The sequence below is a fragment of the Periplaneta americana genome, chromosome 2, assembly GCF_040183065.1.
Source record: "Periplaneta americana isolate PAMFEO1 chromosome 2, P.americana_PAMFEO1_priV1, whole genome shotgun sequence".
NCBI classification, from domain to species: domain Eukaryota; kingdom Metazoa; phylum Arthropoda; class Insecta; order Blattodea; family Blattidae; genus Periplaneta; species Periplaneta americana.
Genome location: NC_091118.1, coordinates 10,613,960 through 10,635,920, shown reverse-complemented (window position 1 = coordinate 10,635,920; position 21,961 = coordinate 10,613,960). Strand labels below are relative to the sequence as shown.

The 21,961-nt window shown below is 35.2% G+C and overlaps 1 protein-coding gene across 1 annotated transcript in view; it reads right to left on the bottom strand.

The window, feature by feature from the left end:
* LOC138713162 (uncharacterized protein C12orf56-like) overlaps positions 1–21,961 on the bottom strand; it is a 100,182-nt gene that overhangs the window by 75,534 nt on the left and 2,687 nt on the right. The window contains exon 2 of the mRNA XM_069845005.1: positions 18,942–19,092. Coding sequence (XP_069701106.1) covers positions 18,942–19,092 — 151 coding nt within the window. The remainder of the gene's footprint in view (positions 1–18,941; positions 19,093–21,961) is intronic.

Here is a 21,961-nt window from a genome sequence, read left to right as displayed (position 1 = left end):
TAAACTAACTAAACCTGATGACACCAAACAACAAAACTAATTCATCAATGAATAAAACATGCTATGAAATGTTTGATATAAAACAATCTTTTTTTCGAAAAGAAGGCAAAAAATAGCAAAATTGTGTTGAACTTTTATGTTTGAAATATCTCAAAGAATAACCCCCTGAAATTAATGATATTACTTATTTTTCACTCTGTATAAGATAAAGTGAAATAATTGTTTTAACTAAAATAAATAGCTAAACAACCAAACTAACCAACGAAACAAGTTGTCACAAGAACCAGCAATTAAATTATCCAATCAAATAGAGGGAAAAAATTAACCAACCAATTAAATATAACACCAAGAAAAATAACCAGGCAAACTAACCAACCAATTAAGTATAACATCAAGAAAAATTGCCAGGCAAACTAACCAAAAAATTAAGCATAACACCAAGAAAAGTAACCAGGCAAACTAACCAAAGAATTAAGTATAATACCAAGAAAAATAACCAAGCAAACTAATCAACCAATTGAGCATAAGACCAAGAAAAATAACTAAGCAAACTAACCAACCAATTAAGTATAACACGAAGAAAAATAACCAATCAAACTAACCAACCAACTAAGTATTACACCAAGAAAAATAACCAAGCAAACTAACCAACCAATTAGGCATAACACCAAGAAAAGTAACCAAGCAAATTAACCAACCAATTAAGCATAAGACTATGAAAAATAACCACCAAACTAAGCAAACAATTAAGTATAATACCAAGAAAAATAAACAAGCAAACTAACCAACCAATTAAGCATAACACCAAGAAAAGTAACCAAGCAAGGTAACCAAATAATTAAGCATAAGACCAAGAAAAATAATCAAGCAAATTAACCAACCAATTAGGCATAACACCAAGTAAAGTAACCAAGCAAACTAACGAACCAATTAAGGATAACACCAAGAAAAACAACCAACTAACCAACCTATTAAACATAATACCAAGAAAAGTAACCAAGCAAGCTAACCAACCAATTAAGCATAGGCCTAACACTAAGAAAAATAACCAAGCAAACTAACCAACCAATTAAGCATAGGCCTAACACTAAGAAAAATAACCAAGCAAACTAACCAACCAATTAAGCATAGGCCTAACACTAAGAAAAATAACCAAGCAAACTAACCAACCAATTAAGCATAGGCCTAACACTAAGAAAAATAACCAAGCAAACTAACCAACCAAATAGGCATAATACTAACAAAAGTAACCAAGCAAACTAACCAACCAATTAAGCATAGGCCTAACACTAAGAAAAATAACCAAGCAAACTAACCAACCAAATAGGCATAACACCAACAAAAGTAACGAAGCAAACTAACCAACCAATTAAGTATAGGCCTAACACTAAGAAAAATAACCAAGCAAACTAACCAACCAAATAGGCATAACACCAACAAAAGTAACCAAGCAAACTAACTAACCAATTAAGCATAACGCCAAGAAAAATAACCAAGCAAACTAACCAACCAAATAGGCATAACACCAACAAAAGTAACCAAGCAAACTAACTAACCAATTAAGCATAACACCAAGAAAAATAACCAAGCAAACTAACCAACCAATTAAACATAACACCAACCAAAGTAACCAAGCAAACTACTCCAGGAAAGTAACGAACGGCATATCCCTTCTTTTTTTTTTTTTTTTCCCCATGATCGAATTTTTGCCTGCAGAGATGAGACAAGTGTGGGGTTTTAAATATCATCATTTGTATGAGAGACGTTGCTGCTTTTAAGCTCCACGACACGGAGGGAAGTGTCACAGGAAAATCAGAATCGAGGTCGTTACTCTAATGATGGCGCCGGCATGCTGGACTTTGTCACGAACGTCGGCACCGAGGTCTGGCGTTCGAGTTCCATGCGTCTCGGGCCCAACAAACCAGGACATCACATCGCGTCGATATCTGAGTCCCTCTGCTTCTAAGGCCATCTAGCCAACTGATGGTTTGACACGAATCCTAGATGAGGACGATGGATTTTAAACAGTGATAAGTCCACCGCTGTGGAGTAACGGTTAGCTTGCCTGACCGTCAAACGAGCGGGCCCGGATTCAAATTCTGATTGGGACAAATTACCTGGTTGATTTTCTTCAGGGTTTTCCCTCAACCACTTGAAGTAGAATATTTCGGGGTAACTTTCGGCGTTGGACTTCATTTCGCCTTCATTAATTTAAGGGGACTGCATAGTCTAAGTGTAGGCCTATAGCTGTTGTGTATGAGTGAAGAAATTTTGCTATTACCTACTCTTAAACTTTTGAATCTAGCAATTTACAATTTTTACAACATACACACAATATTAGCACATATATTTGGGCTTTCAAGTATTTTCCTTTAGTTTATTAACAATTTTAAACCTGAAAGATATTAATTAAATTTAAGTTTAAAAGCCTAAGTATTTTAGGAACATTTTTCTTAGAAATTCTTTTCTTCTCTGCAGTTTTCTAAAAACTCAAGCATATTTCCAATGCAGTTGACTATAATTTTTTATATTTTCATCAAATTATAAATATCGCAGAACTGCACGCATTGTATTCTTCACCTGACATAATTAGGAACATTAAATCCAGACGTTTGAGATGGGCAGGGCGTGTAGCACGTATGGGCGAATCCAGAAATGCATATAGAGTGTTAGTTGGGAGCCAGAGGGAAAAAGACCTTTGGGAAGGCCGAGACGTAGATGGGAGGATAATATTAAAATGGATTTGAGGGAGGTAGGATATGATGATAGAGACTGGATTAATCTTGCTCAGGATAGGGACCGATGGCGGGTTTATGTGAGGGCGACAATGAACCTTCGGGTTCCTTAAAAACCCATTTGTAAGTAAGTAATTTGTGTATTTTTCTTCATTAAAGTCACTGAAACGTCTATAATTTCGTAGTTAAGGAACAATTATTTTCTATTTATTCATTGTACCATGCTTGACAATTTTGTACATACATTTTTTCTAACTCTCCAACTTAAAACAAAGAATGTATAAGTGACATCAATAAGGCATCGCTCATGAGGCAATTAAGCCAGGTGATAATGGGGTAGGTGGCCAGTTCCTACCTCCTTCCATTACATACATCGCTAACTAGCAACATGTTACACTAATCAGACTTCAGGTGTAGGCTATACAAACAATTGAAGTGCTTGTGAAAAGAAGGTTATCCCACTCTTCCAACAAAATGAATTGTTTTTCGAAATCTGGTAACTGGCACAATCTAGTGTTTAATTCCACAAGTTCTTTGTTGTGGAATAGGCCCAACCTTGCTATTTTTCTTGTTTACGAAGGGCAGAATAAACTCACAGTTCACTTCTTGGTGGAAGAAGGTTCTATTCCACATTTTCAACATTGATTGCCTAAATTGGTAGTAAGCTCAATTATGATTGGCTAAAAGGACGCCATAATTCTGCTTAGCTACAATAATACTACCTCTTGTTCCCATTTTCCAGTAAATAAACATGGGTGACATACTAAATTATTACCTTTAGTAGTAAACATTGATTTCTGTACTGCTCAATAGTACACATACTCTTTTTGATCAAGTATTCTAATAAAATGTTGTCGTATGAAAAGTTCATAATAATTCACATTTTTAAAATTAATTTATTCCAGATATTTTTATTTCCATCTTTTTATTTAATTTAACTTATATGATTTTATCCAATTTACTTGCATATTTGTAGACATAGGGGAGACTCGGCTAATTCCGCAGTATTAAGAAGTAAATCTGTCGTATTTTTATCAAAATATTTATTGAAAAATATTATCAAGGTATGTAGACATTACCAAATGAGATAAAGAGACCTATTAAAATGAAAATATATTTAGTTGTACACACATAACGTGCTCATAATTTGTGTGTACGTTTTGTAAGCAATGTTCGTAAATATGATCATATTACCCCATCCCTGGAAGCAATAGTTTGGCTTAAACTAGATAAGAAAAGAAATTTACATTCACTTCTCTTTCTCTTCGAAATCTTGAACTCTTCTATTCCTTCGTACCTGTCGTCTCGCTTCACTTACCTTTCTTCCCACCATAATCTGAACACACGCTCTCGTCATGAAACAATACTAACAATACCATCCCATCGCACCTCCTCATACTCATCTTCTTTCACAATAGCCCTGCCAAGACTCTGGAATTCGCTACCTGCTAGCATCAGGGACTGTCGAAATAAAATTGAATTCAAACGAAAACTTACTAGGCACTTGGTCAGTAATTGATTACTTGTAAATAGTTTCTTTAATCTATCACAAAATATTTCAATATTCAGTAATTTCATCACTATACAATTTTGTTATTCTAGATTTAATTTGTAATTCAGTAAATATAAAATAGTCTTTGTTTCTCTATGATAAATTATCTAGCTTTAATTATTCAGGTAATCTTTTCGTACTTTGATTTTATTGTAATTGTAAATTTAATACTAATTGTAATATTGTTTGTAATTGTAATTGTAAATTTAATACTAATTGTAATTTTATTGTTGATATTGTAGTTGGAATCTCCTGGTAGAGGGGCAGAGAAGGCCTGACGACCTTATCTCTACCAGGTTAAATAAATAAATACTACTACTAATACTACATTACAGTTGAAAAAGAACAACTCGGGTAATTCCCAACAGTGCGGATAAATCCGAATAGGACTTGGCTAATTCCGCAGTCGTAAATAATTATGAAACGCATTATGAAAGTAACATAAAAGGAACAATTTATATGTAACAATGCTCACTTTCTTCACAGCTGTGTAGCAAAACACGAAAAACAGCCAACTTTCGATGTTTCGCTGTATTGCCGACAGAGGTGTCGACCAATATCCTTGATTTTTTTCTATAGCACTGCAGAGGACATGCCTCCTGTTGACAGCCTCTCAAAACTTACGTTCACGCTATTGTAAAGCCGCAGTAAAATCATATATGCACTACTGCGGAATTACCCGTACTGCGGAATTAGCCGAGTTTCCCCTATTTTAAGAACTTATTCTCAAAATATGAAATTCCTACAAATATTTAAAAATTTCCTGCTCTAAAAGAACGTTGATTGCTTTTTCCTCTAAAGTTTTAAAATGTGGGATATGCCCTTCTTCCACCAAGCTCTTCAATTGTTCTCCCTTTGTTGCATATCGTCAAGTGAGATGTACTGCCTGATAGTAGGTGTAGGCCCTACATATCAGCCAGAAACTCAATCAGGGGTAATCTGACATTATTAAAAAATTGAATTCTTGGTTCTCTTCCTAACATAACAGTGGTGCGGTTTAAAATTATTCAGACTGATTGAACGAAATTTGTATGAGGAACGGAATTTCGAAAATTTACCCCCTTTAAAAACATCAATAACTGAAAAAATTATGTCTATGATGGTCAAATTTTGATAAATTTATTATGTTGTTAAGATTCATATATGTATCAAATATGAAAGCTGTATTTAAAAAATATGAATTAAATTTCATTTTCTCTATAGTTCACCCATAAAGTCTTCACATTGAGAGTGGAGCATGGGCCCCACAGTCCTCGCGAGAGAAGCGACTCGAGCCCTTGCACTGTGCGGGTGCCGCCGTCATGCGAAAACTAAGGCTCCGATTTCGAAGGCTTTAAGGGGACCGGGTAGTGATTAAAGGTAAAAAATCCGATTTTTTTATTTTGTGTTGTAAAATGTAGAAAACTTGCTCTGTAAAACAATAGGCCTATATATTTTTTGTGGGGGTATCTATGCAGATAAGCCCTTTAAATGGTCTCTTTAAATATGCCGGCGCTTGTAATTCGTACACCCTTCTTTTTTTAAAGCAGTTTTCCGTAAGTTGATCTTTTTCAAACTTAAGTGCATTTTTCTCTGAAACTACAGAATCAGTTTACAAGAAATTTTTACAGTGTTTTCTGCAGCCTGTGTTCTACAAAGTATACCAACGGATTTAAGAATGTCACACGCATAAAACGAGGGAAAAAATATATATGCATTGAAAAAATGGCAAAAATTGTTAATCAAAGTTAAATATTTTTTCCGTTTCACTAAGGGTGAAATATGTATGCTAACTAAATTTTGCTTTAGAATAATTTATAACATACTTTACTTGATAACTTAAAAAAATACAAGACATATGAGTGAAGATTGTAGCAAGTAATGAGCACCTGAAGATTGTGATACATTTAACAAAGTGGAAAAACAGGTTATGAGTTAGGCCTTTCCTTTGCACTTGGATAAGAAACTAATTAGTTGCCTTTTATACCACGGAATTCAGAATGATTTATTGTATAACCATGAAAATTTCTATACCACTTTCCACACTAAAAGCCTAGAAATATTGAACTAAACTTCTTTTTACTGAAATTCTTTAATTGTACAGCATCACTACCTACTTTCCTTAATTTGAAAAAAAAAAAAATGCCGAAATTTGTGTTGGGGGGAGATGTACAGAGCAGTTCACGACCTACTGTGACGATTAAAAACACGAGTTTTACGTTAAAGACTTACCGTCGAGCGGGGTGACTTTGTGCCATTCGCATATTTCATAAAAAGACGTAAGAAAGTAGTCTTTAAAACCGTCACAAGGTTTTAAAGTCTACTAAACGTAAGGAAGTAGACTTTAAAACCTTGTCACGGTCTTAAAGAATACTTCCATACGTTTTTCGCGAATGGCACAAAGTCACCCTCATGGCACAAAGTCACCCCTCGCGACGGTACGTAATTCGATAGCCGAAGCAGGAATCGAACCCACGCCTGATTACAGCTCCGGGTCAGCAGAAAAACACGCTATTATCTGAGCTACGACAGTGGATTCCGAACGCTCAAACCCTGGCACTGTTGAAATCGAAAGCTTCATTCTGCCCCGCTGCTAGAAGGTTCAATATTTTTGGAGAAATATACGGGCGATATTATCAGTGGTGTTAGGAATGACCTTGCTATCTATGTCACCCGCATGCCATTTTCACTCAATGACAGCAGTGCCTCGTCGAAAATCGAAAAAATCGAAAAATCGAAAGAGAATTGGGAGGAAAAATTTTAAAAGGTACTCAAAACGCGTCCTTGCAAGGGGTTGGGGGCTGTACAAAACTAAATATGTGAGCTCCAAGCCTGTTGGCCACTAGTCTCACTCCGGTTTACGCTGCTCCCCTGAAGGAGCTCTAGAAAATTTTGAAGGGGAAGCCGAAATTGGACGTAATCTCTTAGGTACCACATACGCGAGGGGGGCTGAGATTGATCAATTGATCACGGAACGGGGCGAGGAGTTGGCTGGTGTTTGCCGTTAGGATGGCAAGACGCTGTCATCTGTTGTTCGATGACAAAGCAGGTGAAGGCCGTCGGAAGAAGCGCCGTGAAATCTAAGCTGCAATTTGAGGTCCCTGTCCTTTCAATTTGCGACTTATTGAGTGACCTCGTATGTTTAATAGACTATTAATATTATCTGAACTAGGGCATACATAATTTATAATAAAGGTGGGAATATATATGGGGAAGGGCATATAGGTCCGTGGCCCATTTCTTATAGGGCTCATCCCGACATTTGTCTTACGCCTGAGGAAAACCACGGAATACCTTAGGCAGGATGAGTTGTCTCATATAAGAGACTAGCCAATTTGGCTATTATGTAGGAGGTCATGAGCCTTGTTGTGAACACCAGCAGCTATATAACTTATCCCCACCGGTAGCGCAATGCTATACTCCGCGTCAGACCAGCAAGTTACTGCAGCCTTTAGGGAATAACAAACCCTCACACCACAGCCACAGCCAAACAATCAGTAACAGTAATTGTCCAGGGGTGTGGGGGAGGGAAGTACGGCAGAGCGTACTGGCTCCTTGTGTATACTATCCGTTATAAAAATATGTTTTCTTTTACATTACGCACACAATTTACTAATTGAATTAAAGGATAAAATTAGTGTAACACCACAAATCAGGAAGAGGAGTGACTTCTAAATTAGCAGTGTGTTTTTCCTGTAAAATGAATGCATAAGACGCCTTATTGCAGTCTGAGTCATTGAGTCATATTTCTGCATTCTCGTCTTTGAATGCCTGGGCTTTTTTCACGGGTGTTGAAAGTTTCCCCTTCAATTTAAACTCATTTCTTATTGTTAGCACTAGTTTGTAAGAAACTGTTTGTGATTAACGCCGCATGTTTAGGAGCTTCAGTTACATTGAATAAAAAGGCAGTACGAAAGTACAAATTACACGTTTAAAACCATAGTTCTTTCATCGGAAGTCAATATTCTTTTCCGGGTTCGCAATTTTTTTTAAGCATTCTGGCGACTTCTCCATTGTTTCAGTACGACAAGAAAGAACAAACTAATTGAAGTTACTACACTGGCTTATTCTTACACAGCTATTTGAAGATGAACTAAACTAAACTAAACTTAAAACTATTTGTATACAAAAAACACGAATTATTTACATAAACTACAACAGCGGATAGATTCGCAATCGACATTTTCAAACAGGATAGTAGTACGTTTGTACGAGCCCAGCGACAAGCGGTAACTCTCAATCAAGGCGCGGTGGTGGTTTAAAGCTTACAATTCTATACCTGCTGAGTTGAAAAATACAAAGGTCCTTTAAATATTTCTTCCAAGAGCTATTGTTAAATGAGCGAAATAGTTCCCTATTCCAAATGCACAGTAACTTGCTGGTCTGACACGGAGTGTAGTCAGCGGGCTACTCATTTCACAGACTCTGGTTCGATCCCCGGCGTTTGCATATTTCATTCCAATCCACTTCATGCTAATGTATGGATACCAAACAATAGCGGTCAAACCAATGTATAGTTACATGCAAATTAAGGGTAAACAGAGATGAAATATTGGCATTTTTGGTGAAAAATTACGATTTTCCGTTTTTATTATAGCCCTTCACCTATTTTCATGTCCATAGAGTTGCCCAATCAGATGTTCTGTTGTACTACTCCCCCTCGAGGGGACAGGCACGGACTGGGGGCTGCCCTGGCACGACGTCTGCTTGGGTAAGCCCACACCCGGAGTGGAATGGTGTGGAATGGCCTAGGAATTGCACTTTAATTTATGCATCTTGATTACACAACTTTTAACACTGTATCACTTCGGAATATGTATGATAAGACTTTCCTGTGTTTAATTTCAAAGTACCTCGTTTACATATTTCGACCTATTTATGAGTAAGAATCAGTGGCGGCTCCTGCATATTTCTTAAGAGGAGGAAAGATATTAACAGCACTAAATGACACCTTCTTGAATGAAACATGCTACAAATTAGCCTACATGCATACATGTAAGACCAGGTAGTGGTGGGGTTGGGCTTCCCTTCTGTATAGCAATAATCTGTTCTTGTAAACTGAGTTTCCTAAATTGTCCAAAATATATTATGATTTCACTTCCATTCATTGTTGAATAATTGCACAAATTAACAATTACAAGGAAATTCACAACCTCGCAGCATTTCTCGAGCACACTACAGCATCACACGTGTTGGAAGAGACTATAGCTACTAACTCGTAACCGGAACCGTTTTACGGAAATGGAAATGGGAATGGGAAATAATCTGAGGAAAGCGAGAACACTGCACCCACCCACGTGGTCTGTGTTGACACATGTACATTTTAACAGTTCAGTATCACATACTTTTGAAGAATGTCAGTTCTTGTAAAGTCATACTATCATTATTGTTCAAAGCTGCCGGTGGCCGATTAATTTTTTATGTTAAAAATGATGTAGTTTGGAGTACCTACTTTCAATTTCAAATATATTTGTACAAAACTGACAACTTGGCTGTTGTCCTGTCTAGTAAACAATGAATAGAAGTGAATTTCAGGGGCCAACTACGTAAAACTACTTCCTCTTTGTTTTACATAAACCCGACTTTAACTTTCAAATATCCACGAAAGTTTCAAACCATGAATAGTAGCCTATATAAAGTGCAATGAATAATATTTTTGACTTATAATTAAAAAAAAGTTTACATGGTGTCTTTCATAGCGTTGCGTTAAAACTGTTTTTGTTGTGTCTCCTCCTAGATGTGTTATAGTCCGGTTGGATGCAGCATCGTTAGGTGGCAGCGGTAGCGAGCTTGCTGCACGACCAGTCGGTTTCTATTTCCCGCCCATGACTGATTCAGGGGAGGATCTCCTCCCTCTCCGTTCATTTACTCGCTTTAAAACTCTGCTTCTTTCTCTGGCCGCTAGTGCGCTGTTGTCTATGTGTGTTAACTGCAGTAGAGGAGGAATGGAGTGCCTTTCCTCTACACAGACAATCTCGCATTTTTCTCACAGTTTTCTACAGCACATGAGCGCGCGTCGTTTAAAACTCGATCAACAGAGTTTTTCTTATAGCTGTGAACTTAAAAATTATCGCTTCATTGCTCATGTAAGATTTATGGAATAAAATAAATGAATGAATGAATGAATGAATGAATGAATGAATCCGCTATGAAAAAAAAGCTTCTGCAGATAGGCCTATTGAGTTTTACGGAATATCGAGTTTACGGGACTTTCCCAAGCTTCATTCCAATCTATTTTTACTGTTGCAGAAGTTAGATGAAATGAGGGAAAGGTAGAGAATGTTGGTGGATTGATAGAGGGAAATGGGTGTAACCCGAGAAAAAATACTCTGCAACGTCTATAATGTCGAACGTAAATTCCATCACATCCTGACCGAGGATCGAACTAGGGACGCCTAGATGGACGACCATGCATGACAGACGCGGCGATGTCCACGAATATTTAACAGTGGCTAGTATCTAATGCAACAGAACACGCAATAGAATCGATTTCCCTCTACTGCCCAACGTGTTTGTATCGCCTGGAGTGTATACTGATCCGTAGTACCAAGATACAGGAGAAGTTGCTCTCCCATCACGGGGATTATCACAAAATCTAATATCAGAAGAAATCTTCATTTTGTCGTTAGGTTCAGGAGAGCGAAGCGAGTGATATGAAACCATAATAATAATAATAATAATAATAATAATAATAATAATAATAATAATAATAATAATAATAATAATAATAATAATAATAATCCGTGGCGCTACAGCCTGTGAAGGGCCTAGACCGACCAGCAGGCTGCTGGCCTCACGCCCACATATCGAAGCAGAGGTGGACGATCATCCAACTAGAATGGAGGTATCGTGTGGTTAGCACGATGATCTCCCCAGCCATTATAGGTGGCATTCGCAACCGGATTTCGCTACCTATCGTAGCTCCCCAAGTGCATCATGTTGCTGGGTGGGCACCGGTCTCATACACAGGCCGAAATTTCATGAGAAAATTTCTTCTCCCACGAGAACTTGAACCAGCGCGCATTCCGTAACGCGAGTCCTAGGCGGGATGCCTTAGACCGCGACGCCACGGCGCGGGACATGTGAAACCATACAAAACATTTCGTAATAGAATGAAGAAGAAAAGATGAAGAAAGAGCGAGATGAAAGCAAAAAAGCAGCTTATTTTTCTGTTATAAAATAATTGCAAAGGTATGTTAAAATTTTAATATATCCTTGAATTCGTAATAACTGGCAAACCTTTGTAATGGATATTGTAGTGAAGGTTCTGAAGTTTGTATTGCTAACAACCAACGACCTTGTTCTGCCACCTTAGGTTGCGTCACAGCACCAGACATCTTACCCCGATACTTCGAGAAGATGATCACTTTCTTTCGAAGTTAAATGGCACCTTGTTGCAAGAGTTTTATTTTATTTTTTTTTATTGTAGGGGATGTGTAAACATTACGTAAGATCCTCTTATAGAAGTCAGTGGATTGGGGGCAGTCTTCAACTTGCGATGGAACATGTTATAACAGAGGGTATGAACTGTTTTAGAGTATCGCAAGCATACGGGATTCCTTACCGTACCCTTAAACGCTTCCTAAAAAGGAATGATGACAAAAAATGTATTGGATTGAATTCATTGTGTGCAAGAAGTGATTTCGCGAGTCTTGCACACAGCAATAAAATATGTGCAATGACTGTGTTGCTAAGTAGTGATAAACGAGTGAGAAAGTGTCCATGAGCTTTAGATTAAGTCAATTTTGTTATATACATGTATCAAACCAAGTTCAGGCAAAATACATATACGGTATCAGCAAATGTGTTAATTGCATTTGCCGTCTTACCCGACTATCGGGGAAAGATGCCTACAGTGCAGACAAGAAGAAAACCTGTATCTATAAACAGGGCAATTAATGTTTTTTGTTTTGTACCATAAATATAGTTTCAAAATACCTTCCAGACCTTGTTATTTCAATACGAAATTCGAAACTAAATGAACAGTATCTTAAATTTTCAATAAAAAAAAGTCAGGCATCTTCCCCCGATCCAATCTACTATTCATACAAAAAACTGGATACTAATGAACGAATCTCTTATATACAGGCACAGACAAAGAGAACACATTGTGACTTCATTACATTTATTGCGATGAAAAGTTAGCTAATAGGAGCCGGGTAGTGATAGTCACAATTTTATTAAATGTTTGGGTATATGTACCGTGTGTGCAAAATGTCTCTTAGCACGCTAGAAGTTAGGAACAACATCTATCGTGTGTAAGGCACTGAGGTGGCGCAGTGTTAAATATTACCTGAAACTGCACCACTTTGCTTGAGGTCGGCACACACGGGCTGGCGCGATTTCGGCAGGAACAATTAGCAGCGAATCAATACGACCTCCTGCCCTTGCCGCAATTAGGCAGCACGCAACACACAGTATAGAGCCGTCAAAATATCTGTGTAATGCGCATCTTGCTCAATTAAATTTCTCGTATTGTACACACTTACCCCACATCCTTCATGAATTCTCATGTTAATCTTCCATTTCTCTCTATATTTTCTTCCTCTCTTCTCTCTGTCTTTTCCCCTCTCTGTCTCTAATCAATTGATCCCTATTTCTCCCTCCCTCCATACTGTTAACCTCCTCATCCTTGTCAATTTCTTTCCAAATTCACTGTTAATATTCAAGTCCTCCTTATCTTCTATTTATTTCCTTCCATTTTCTTTCCCTTTTTCCTTTTCCAACCACATTCCTTCTTCTCTTCTTCCTCTCTTCTATTCAATAATTCCATTTCCTCTTCGTCATCTAGCCCTTCTTATGGTTCTCCTCTTCGTGCCCACATCTTTCGTTTTCCATTTTCCCTCATTTTTCTCCAGTTATGTCTCAACATTTTCGTTTTCCCATTTTCTCCACTCCCTACATTATCTCTTCTTCTACCCCCTTTCTTCCTTCTTTCACCGTCATACTTCCGTAGTTTTAATCTCTTCTCCTTTCTAACTATCAACGTTCCCCTCTTTCTTCTTTATCTTTGCAATTCCATTTTAACGTTTCTTTCAAATTACAGTGGCTATTCCTGGATGATAAGATGATAATTGGAATTGCACTAATTTATTTAACGTTCCTTTTAAACTACAGAGGCTATTCATAGACGATAAGATAATTATAATTTTAATTCTTTATTTAACATTTCTTTTAAACTACAGAGACTATTTCATGACGATAAGATGATAATTGTAATTGTAATTCTTTATTTAACGTTCCTTTTAAACTACAGATACTTTCATAGACGATAAGGTGATAATTGTAATTGTAATTCTTTATTTAACGTTCCTTTTAAACTACAGATACTTTCATAGACGATAAGGTGATAATTGTAATTGTAATTCTTTATTTAACGTTCCTTTTAAACTACAGAGGCTATTCATAGACGATAAGGTGATAATTGTAATCGTAATTCTTTATTTAACGTTCCTTTTAAACTACAGATACTTTCATAGACGATAAGATGATAATTGTAATTGTAATTGTTTATTTAACGTTCCTTTTAAACTACAGAGGCTATTCATAGACGATAAGGTGATAATTGTAATTGTAATTCTTTATTCAACGTTCCTTTTAAACTACAGAGGCTATTCATAGACGATAAGGTGATAATTGTAATTGTAATTCTTTATTTAACGTTCCTTTGAAACTACAGAAGCTATTCATAGACGATAAGATGATAATTGTAATTGTAATTCTTTATTTAACGTTCCTTTTAAACTACAGAGGCTATTCATAGACGATAAGATGATAATTATAATTTTAATTCTTTATTTAACGTTCCTTTTAAACTACAGAAGCTATTCATAGACGATAAGATGATAATTGTAATTGTAATTCTTTATTTAACGTTCCTTTTAAACTACAGAGGCTATTCATAGACGATAAGATGATAATTATAATTTTAATTCTTTATTTAACGTTCCTTTTAAACTACAGAGGCTATTCATAGACGATAAGATGATAATTGTAATTGTAATTCTTTATTTAACGTTCCTTTTAAACTACAGAGGCTATTCATAGACGATAAGATGATAATTGTAATTGTAATTCTTTATTTAACGTTCCTTTTAAACTACAGAGGCTATTCATAGACGATAAGATGATAATTGTAATTGTAATTCTTTATTTAACATTCCTTTTAAACTACAGAGGCTATTCATAGACGATAAGATGATAATTGTAATTGTAATTCTTTATTTAACGTTCCTTTTAAACTACAGAAGCTATTCATAGACGATAAGATGATAATTGTAATTGTAATTCTTTATTTAACGTTCCTTTTAAACTACAGAGGCTATTCATAGACGATAAGATGATAATTATAATTTTAATTCTTTATTTAACGTTCCTTTTAAACTACAGAGTTAACGTAGAGTCCTTAAATAATCAAAACATTGAGGATTTATTCAGGTGCGGTAACAAGAACAGAAATAAGGAAATAGAGACTTGTGGAAATAGAGCATCGTCTACACCGCTCGTAAACAGAAGAAGTGCATCACGAAACAGAAAGTCTAGAAGCGCAGAGAGGACTGATAAGAATAGTAACTCATCAAGTGGGCAGAAGAAATCAGAAATAACAAATAGAAGAATTGATGAGCTTACGGGAGTGAATGATATTAGAGCATACCTAAGTAAACTAGAGAACACTGTTTTCACAGATCCCTTTAGAAGAAAGAAGAGTGAAGAAGGACAACCTAGTATGGAAGAAGATGCAGGAACCAGTGAAGATGCTGTTTGGGGAGCTGAGGCACAGACTGAGAGAACAACCAGTGAGGGTAGGCTGAGGCGCGCAAGTGAAAACTCAACAAGGAGAAGCGATTGTGGATCAACCGGCAAAGTCAGCGATCAATTTATAAGAATGCCACATGCCGTTGGTAGTCCGGAGTGCGCGAGAGGAAGTGCTACAGTATGGAGGAGCTGTGCGTTACCGACCGATGTAGTAGGAGAAGGTGACGAACAGTTATTAAGAGGTAAATTGACAAATAGAAACTCTATCAGGAATAAAGTAGATTCAATCAAAACTATAGATACTGAACGAAACTACCTACTAAGAGATAGGCATCAGCAAAGACTAAATTTTCCTAAAATTAGAAACACTTATTATTAATTAAATTAGATAAGCAGACAGGTTTTGTAAATAGGATAGAATTACTTCAAAGTTTTAAAATAATAAAAATTGAAAATAGAGAATTAAGGTAGTTATTAATGTATTGCGATAGCTATATTACTCGTATTTAGTAAAGGTTCAGAAGATAATTTTGACTTTATAAATTGCTTTACTAATATGTTTTAATTTCAATAATACTGCATTTATAATAAATTTAGTAGGCATTATAATAGTAATGAATTGATAATGAGTACATGAGACACAATTATGAAACTAAATTGAGGTTGATTATGTAAGCAACTTGGCAAGTTTGTGTTTAAGCGGGTATGTGATAGTCTTCATTGAAGTTACGCAAACGTTTCTGCTGACAAGGAAATATTGTAAGAAATAAAGATTAACCTACATATAGAATGTATCGAGTCAGCTAATTCAGGTTCATGACTTACATTATGTCGACATCTGATCACATTTTTTTGGAATAATAAGTTATTATGTAAAGTAAGACCTAAATAATTACAATTAAATTGTGAAAAAGGGCAGATAAATAAGGTTTAATGTCTTAGTGGTTATCATTATTGGTTTAAACATGCACTAAAACCAGACGTAAGTGCAAGTTTGAACCAATAAATTATTGAGATTTGCGTTAAAATAATAAGTCTAGGAAATTGTATATTTAGTATGTAGAACTACATTTGTTTATAGATCTTTTGTTATATTATTAAGTTTTGTACTTGTGAACTATATCAATAAATAAATCAATCAAAAAAAAACTACAGAGGCTATTCATAGACGATAAGATGATAATTATAATTTTAATTCTTTATTTAACGTTTCTTTTAAACTACATAGACTAGTTCATGACGATAAGGTGATAATTATAATTGTAATTCTTTATTTAACTTTTGTTTTAAACTACAGAGGCTATTCATAGGCGATAAGATGATAATTGTAATTGTAATTCTTTATTTAACGTTCCTTTTAAACTACAGAGGCTATTCATAGACGATAAGATGATAATTGTAATTGTAATTCTTTATTTAACGTTCCTTTTAAACTACAGAGGCTATTCATAGACGATAAGATGATAATAGTAATTGTAATTCTTTATTTAACGTTCCTTTTAAACTACGGAGGCTATTCATAGACGATAAGATGATAATTGTAATTGTAATTCTTTATTTAACGTTCCTTTTAAACTACAGAGGCTATTCATAGACGATAAGATGATAATAGTAATTGTAATTCTTTATTTAACGTTCCTTTTAAACTACAGAGGCTATTCATAGACGATAAGATGATAATAGTAATTGTAATTCTTTATTTAACGTTCCTTTTAAACTACAGAGGCTATTCATAGACGATAAGATGATAATAGTAATTGTAATTCTTTATTTAACGTTTCTTTTAAACTACAGAGGCTATTCATAGACGATAAGATGATAATTGTAATTGTAATTATTTATTTAACGTTCCTTTTAAACTACAGAGGCTATTCATAGACGATAAGATGATAATTTTAATTGTAATTCTTCATTTAACGTTCCTTTTTGAAATAGAGAATCAGTCGTATATTCGTAACTGAAATAGCTATTTCTCGTAGTTTTTCGAAAATTTCCCAGTGTTAAATACTTTTGTCTGATACTGTACGACGTTAAAAAGTTTAACCGCGTTTATGAGAATTAATGCCTAGTCACGATACATCGTAGCAGGAAGGCCAAACACCTGCAGTCGGAGTTACAACGTGAACACGCGAGTTTAAAACAAGATAAACTCTCCTGAAGTGATATCCAGACCCGGAAACTATGGATTAAAATGCGCTGTACGTTAGCCTCTTTACGGTTGCTGACGATGTTAGGAGTAATAACAATATGGACTCTTTCTCTTATATTGCTGACTTCGTATATTTCCCTCTCATGCTTCGCTGTTTATTTGCATTTTGTACGCAATTAATTTTATCATCTGTGGCATGCAAGCGAATTAATGTTGTGGCGTAGTTGCATTCCATTGTAGGCTGCTTCAGGAAACATAATCAATAAGCGCTCATTAGGTTCAATAGTTCGACTGCTGCTAAGCTAAACCTGCCAGTGATTATCATGTCGAAGCACCTCTTTTGTGTAACTATAGCTTCATCTGTGCCTTCCCTCAATATGCGTACACAACACAGAACTGCACGCATTGTATTCTTCACCTGACATAATTAGGAACTTAAATCCAGACGTTTGAGATGGGCAGGGCATGTAGCACGTATGGGCGAATCAAGAAATGCATATAGAGTGTTAGTTGGGAGGCCGGAGGGAAGAAGACCTTTGGGGAGACCAAGGTGTAGATGGGAGGATAATATTAAAATGTATTTGAGGGAGGTTGGATATGATGATGGAGACTGGATTAATCTTGCTCAGTGTAGGGACCGATGGCGGGCTTATGTGAGGGCGGCAATGAACCTCCGGTTCTTTAAAAGCTAGTAAGTAAGTAATAGCCGGAATTTGACTATCATTCAATGGTATAAAATGGAGAGTTGCATAAAACTGAAAAGGGAAGGACACTTCAATAATCTGGTATAGTGAATGTTTCTTGTACAAAATTCGGTATGCCAGTAATTTAAGTTGAATAACAATACTCTATGTTATTTTTATTTTATTGTTTATTGAATATTCTATTTACAAAATAGTTTTAGAAAATATCACTCCTGGATTCATCTTTTCAATAATTTCCCTCGCGCTTCTCTTCGTTCTGCGCGCGCAAAATTATCGACAAGATGGAACTTATTTCTGATACTAGAACTTAATTCGTTATTAAAATAATATATGCCAAGATTTTTTCACGACAGGTGATTATGAAATTTCAATATTAATCGTAATAGCCGGTGTTTTACTGTCGACCAATGGTATAAAATGGAGAGGTGCATAAAACTGAAAAGGGAGGGGCACTTGAATCACATGGTATAGTGAATGTTTTTATGATACATCCAATTGAGGGCTGAGTGTTGATCGTAATAGCCGGTATTTTACTGTCGTTCAATAGTATAAAATGGAGACTTGCATAAAACTGAAAAGGGAGGGACACTTGAATCACATGGTATAGAATGTTTTATGATACATCCAATTGATGGCAGAGTGTTGATCGTAATAGCCGGTATTTTACTGTCGTTCAATGGTATAAAATGGAGAGTTGCATAAAACTGAAAAGGGAGGGACGCTTGAATCACATGGTATAGTGAATGTTTTATGATACATCTAATTGATGGCATAGTGTTGATCGTAATAGGCGGTATTTTACTGTCGTTCAATGGTATAAAATGGAGAGTTGCATAAAACTGAAAAGGGAGGGGCACTTGAATCACATGGTATAGTGAATGTTTTATGATACATCCAATTGATGGCAAAGTGTTGATCGTAATAGCCTGTATTTTACTGTCGTTCAATAGTATAAAATGGAGAGTTGCATGAAACTGAAAAGGGAGGGGCACTTGAATCACATGGTATAGTGAATGTTTTATGAAAGATCCAATTGATGGCAGAAAGTTGAGCATAATAGGACTCACCACTCGGATGCTGGTGACATCAGAGAATTTGACGATCTCGTGCACGGCCCGGGGTGGATAGTCCGCGACCAGAAGGGCCTTCCCCGTCACCACCAGGTACTTGAAACACAAAGGTCCCTTGGCGACCCTTACTACACAGCCTTCGTAGTACCTGTGAAGAAGAACGTGTCCTAAAATTCAGAATTACGATACCTTAAAATATTAGGCGACCAAGAATGTTAGTTACGATTTTAACTAGTTCAAAATGTTTATAAGTTAATAATAATGCGGAAAGGCCAATATCTTAGCCTTTTAATTAACTAGAATATAGCCTATTTATGATAATATTAGGTTTAATAATAATAATAATCATAATAATGGCTTTATTTAACCTGGCAGAGTTAAGGCCGTAAGGCCTTCTCTTACACTCAACAGGATTAAAACTTGCTTACACAGTTGAACATAAAACTGGATCGGAATTAAGTAATTACATAGTGATACAATTTAGGTACATAATGAGATCAAATGAGATAGTTACATAAAATTTACCTCATAAAATAAAAATAAACATAGTGGAATATATATTAATATTGTTAGAATCAAATACGAATCACATAAAAACAGAAGCCGATAATTCAATAAAAAAAATGTACACAGTAAAAATAAAAATAAACACATTAGTATACATATTAGTATTAAATTACAATTAAATGGGATTTACATAATTAAACCGGAAACCGACAATTGAATAAAATATACACAAAAATTAGGTTAATAGGCCTAATAAAAAAAACATAGTGGGATACATATTGGCGTTAAGTGATAAATAAACACGATTTAGATAATAAAAATAAGAAACAAAAAAAAAAAATAAAAATAAATACACTGGAACACATTCCATTAAATATTTGCAACGCGTTAGGTCTGGTTAGGTTTAGTTTCACTTGTTTGAAGTTTGTTTGATTGTAGACTGTATAATTGAAGCGATGAGTTTCAAAGCCCGGGAAGTGCAAAAAAAAAAAAAAAAAAAAAAAACAGATATCTGTTTCAGTCAATTCAGATGGTAGCCCTGCATCATATTACATTAAGTGTTTGTGTCAAATCTTATTAGTTAGTACCTTTTTTTTTTAAATTTAAAATATGGATTTTATTTCAAAACTTTATAAAACATTCAGTCATTTTGTCTCAAAACGCCATACAAGAAGAATGGTTATATTTAGTCAAAATTTCATACATTCATATTTATCTATATGAACCCAATGCTCAGTTTGATCTAAAACTTAATACATTCATCCTTCATATTTCTGCTAACATAGAAACTGTACAATAACAGCATAGATTTTAAATAAAACAAAAGAGTACGACAACGATGCCCTTTATCACCTACCATATCTACTTGGAGGATTTAGTGAAGAATTGTTTTGAGAACATGGGAGGGGTGATAGTAGGAGAAAGAAGAAGAATAAAGTGTATAAGATTTTCTGATGCTATGGTGTCGTTGGCAAAAGAGGAAATGATACTAAGGAATATGCTACTGGAGCTAAATGACAACTGTGAGCAGTATGGGATGAAGATAAATGCCAACAAGACGAAGACCATGGTTATAGCAAGAAAAATAAAGAAGGTAAACGTGCGAATTCTAAATGAGGCAGTAGAACAAGTGGACAGGTTCAAATACTTGGGGTGTACTATAAGCAGTAACATGAGCTGCTGCCAGGAAGTCAAAAGGAGGATAGCAATGGCAAAGGAAGCTTTTAATAGAAAAAGGACCTCTAGAAAAAGACTAAGGAAGAGACTAGTGAAGTGCTTTGTGTGGAATGTAGTATTATATGGGGCAGAAACATGGGCATTACGACGAAGTGAAGAGAAGCGAAAAGAAGTACGTATTTGAAATGTGGATATGGAGAAGAATGGAACATGTGAAATGGACAGACAGAATAAGAAACGAAATAGTGGATGAAACTGATCAGGAGGAAAAGAAATTGGCTGGGTTGCTGGGTGAGAGGAAACTGCCTACTGAAGGGTACACTGGAAGAAATGGTGAACGGGAGAAGAGTTCGGGACAGAAGAAATCAGATGTTAGACAACATTAAGATAATATGGATTATATAAGGAGTCAAAGAGGAAGGCAGAAAATAGGAAAGACTGAAGAATGCTGGATTTGCAATGAGAGGACTACCCTTGGAAAGAACACTATGAATTAACACCTTATTTGTTATTCTTCGTGTAATATTAGGCCAAATTTATATTTTTTCTTGAGGTCTGAATTGACGAAACTCAATGCATTCCTGAAAAAAAATGTAAATATATTTTTTTTAATCGCAAAACTATTTTTTTTTCATATAGCAGAAGAATAGTGTTTTACACATACTAATTTTCATTATTGTACAAGATACAGTAATGGAGGAAAAAAAAAGTTGAATATTTCCAAAATTTTACTGCTGTAAACTTACCTAACCCCTTAATTGAATTCTTGGACTGTAAGTCGAACCATCAGAAATAAATTTTATCTTGCCATAAAAGAAATGCGTCATGATGTACATAAAACATAGCAGCACCAACAGACGCAGAAAATACTTAACTCTGCTTTAAATCAGTCTGAAAATTGTGAAGCTAGTATTTCCTGTGCAGTAATTGACTTGGACTAAAGATCTTTTTAATTATTATTTTTAAATTAATGTTTTGGGTTCTATATTTTTGTAAAATATAATTATTAAACATTAATCTGATAATTAAACAACCATACAATATTATTATTTTTCAGTTGTTGAAATAATCCTGTTCAAATAAATTTTATATAATTCAGACTTTCACTAATTATGGCTGAATTCTCTCTCAATTAGTCAGGGTCAACTACATAATGAAATTTTGCAATTCATTTTGATTAATTTTCAGAAAAGTCTATGATATATAATACGAATATTTATTTTCAGTCAATGACTTTACTATTAATATATGTAAGGTGCGAGTCCTTACATTACATGATTTAATATCGTATGAACGTTTTCGTCGGTTTCATACCAACATCATCAGATACAACA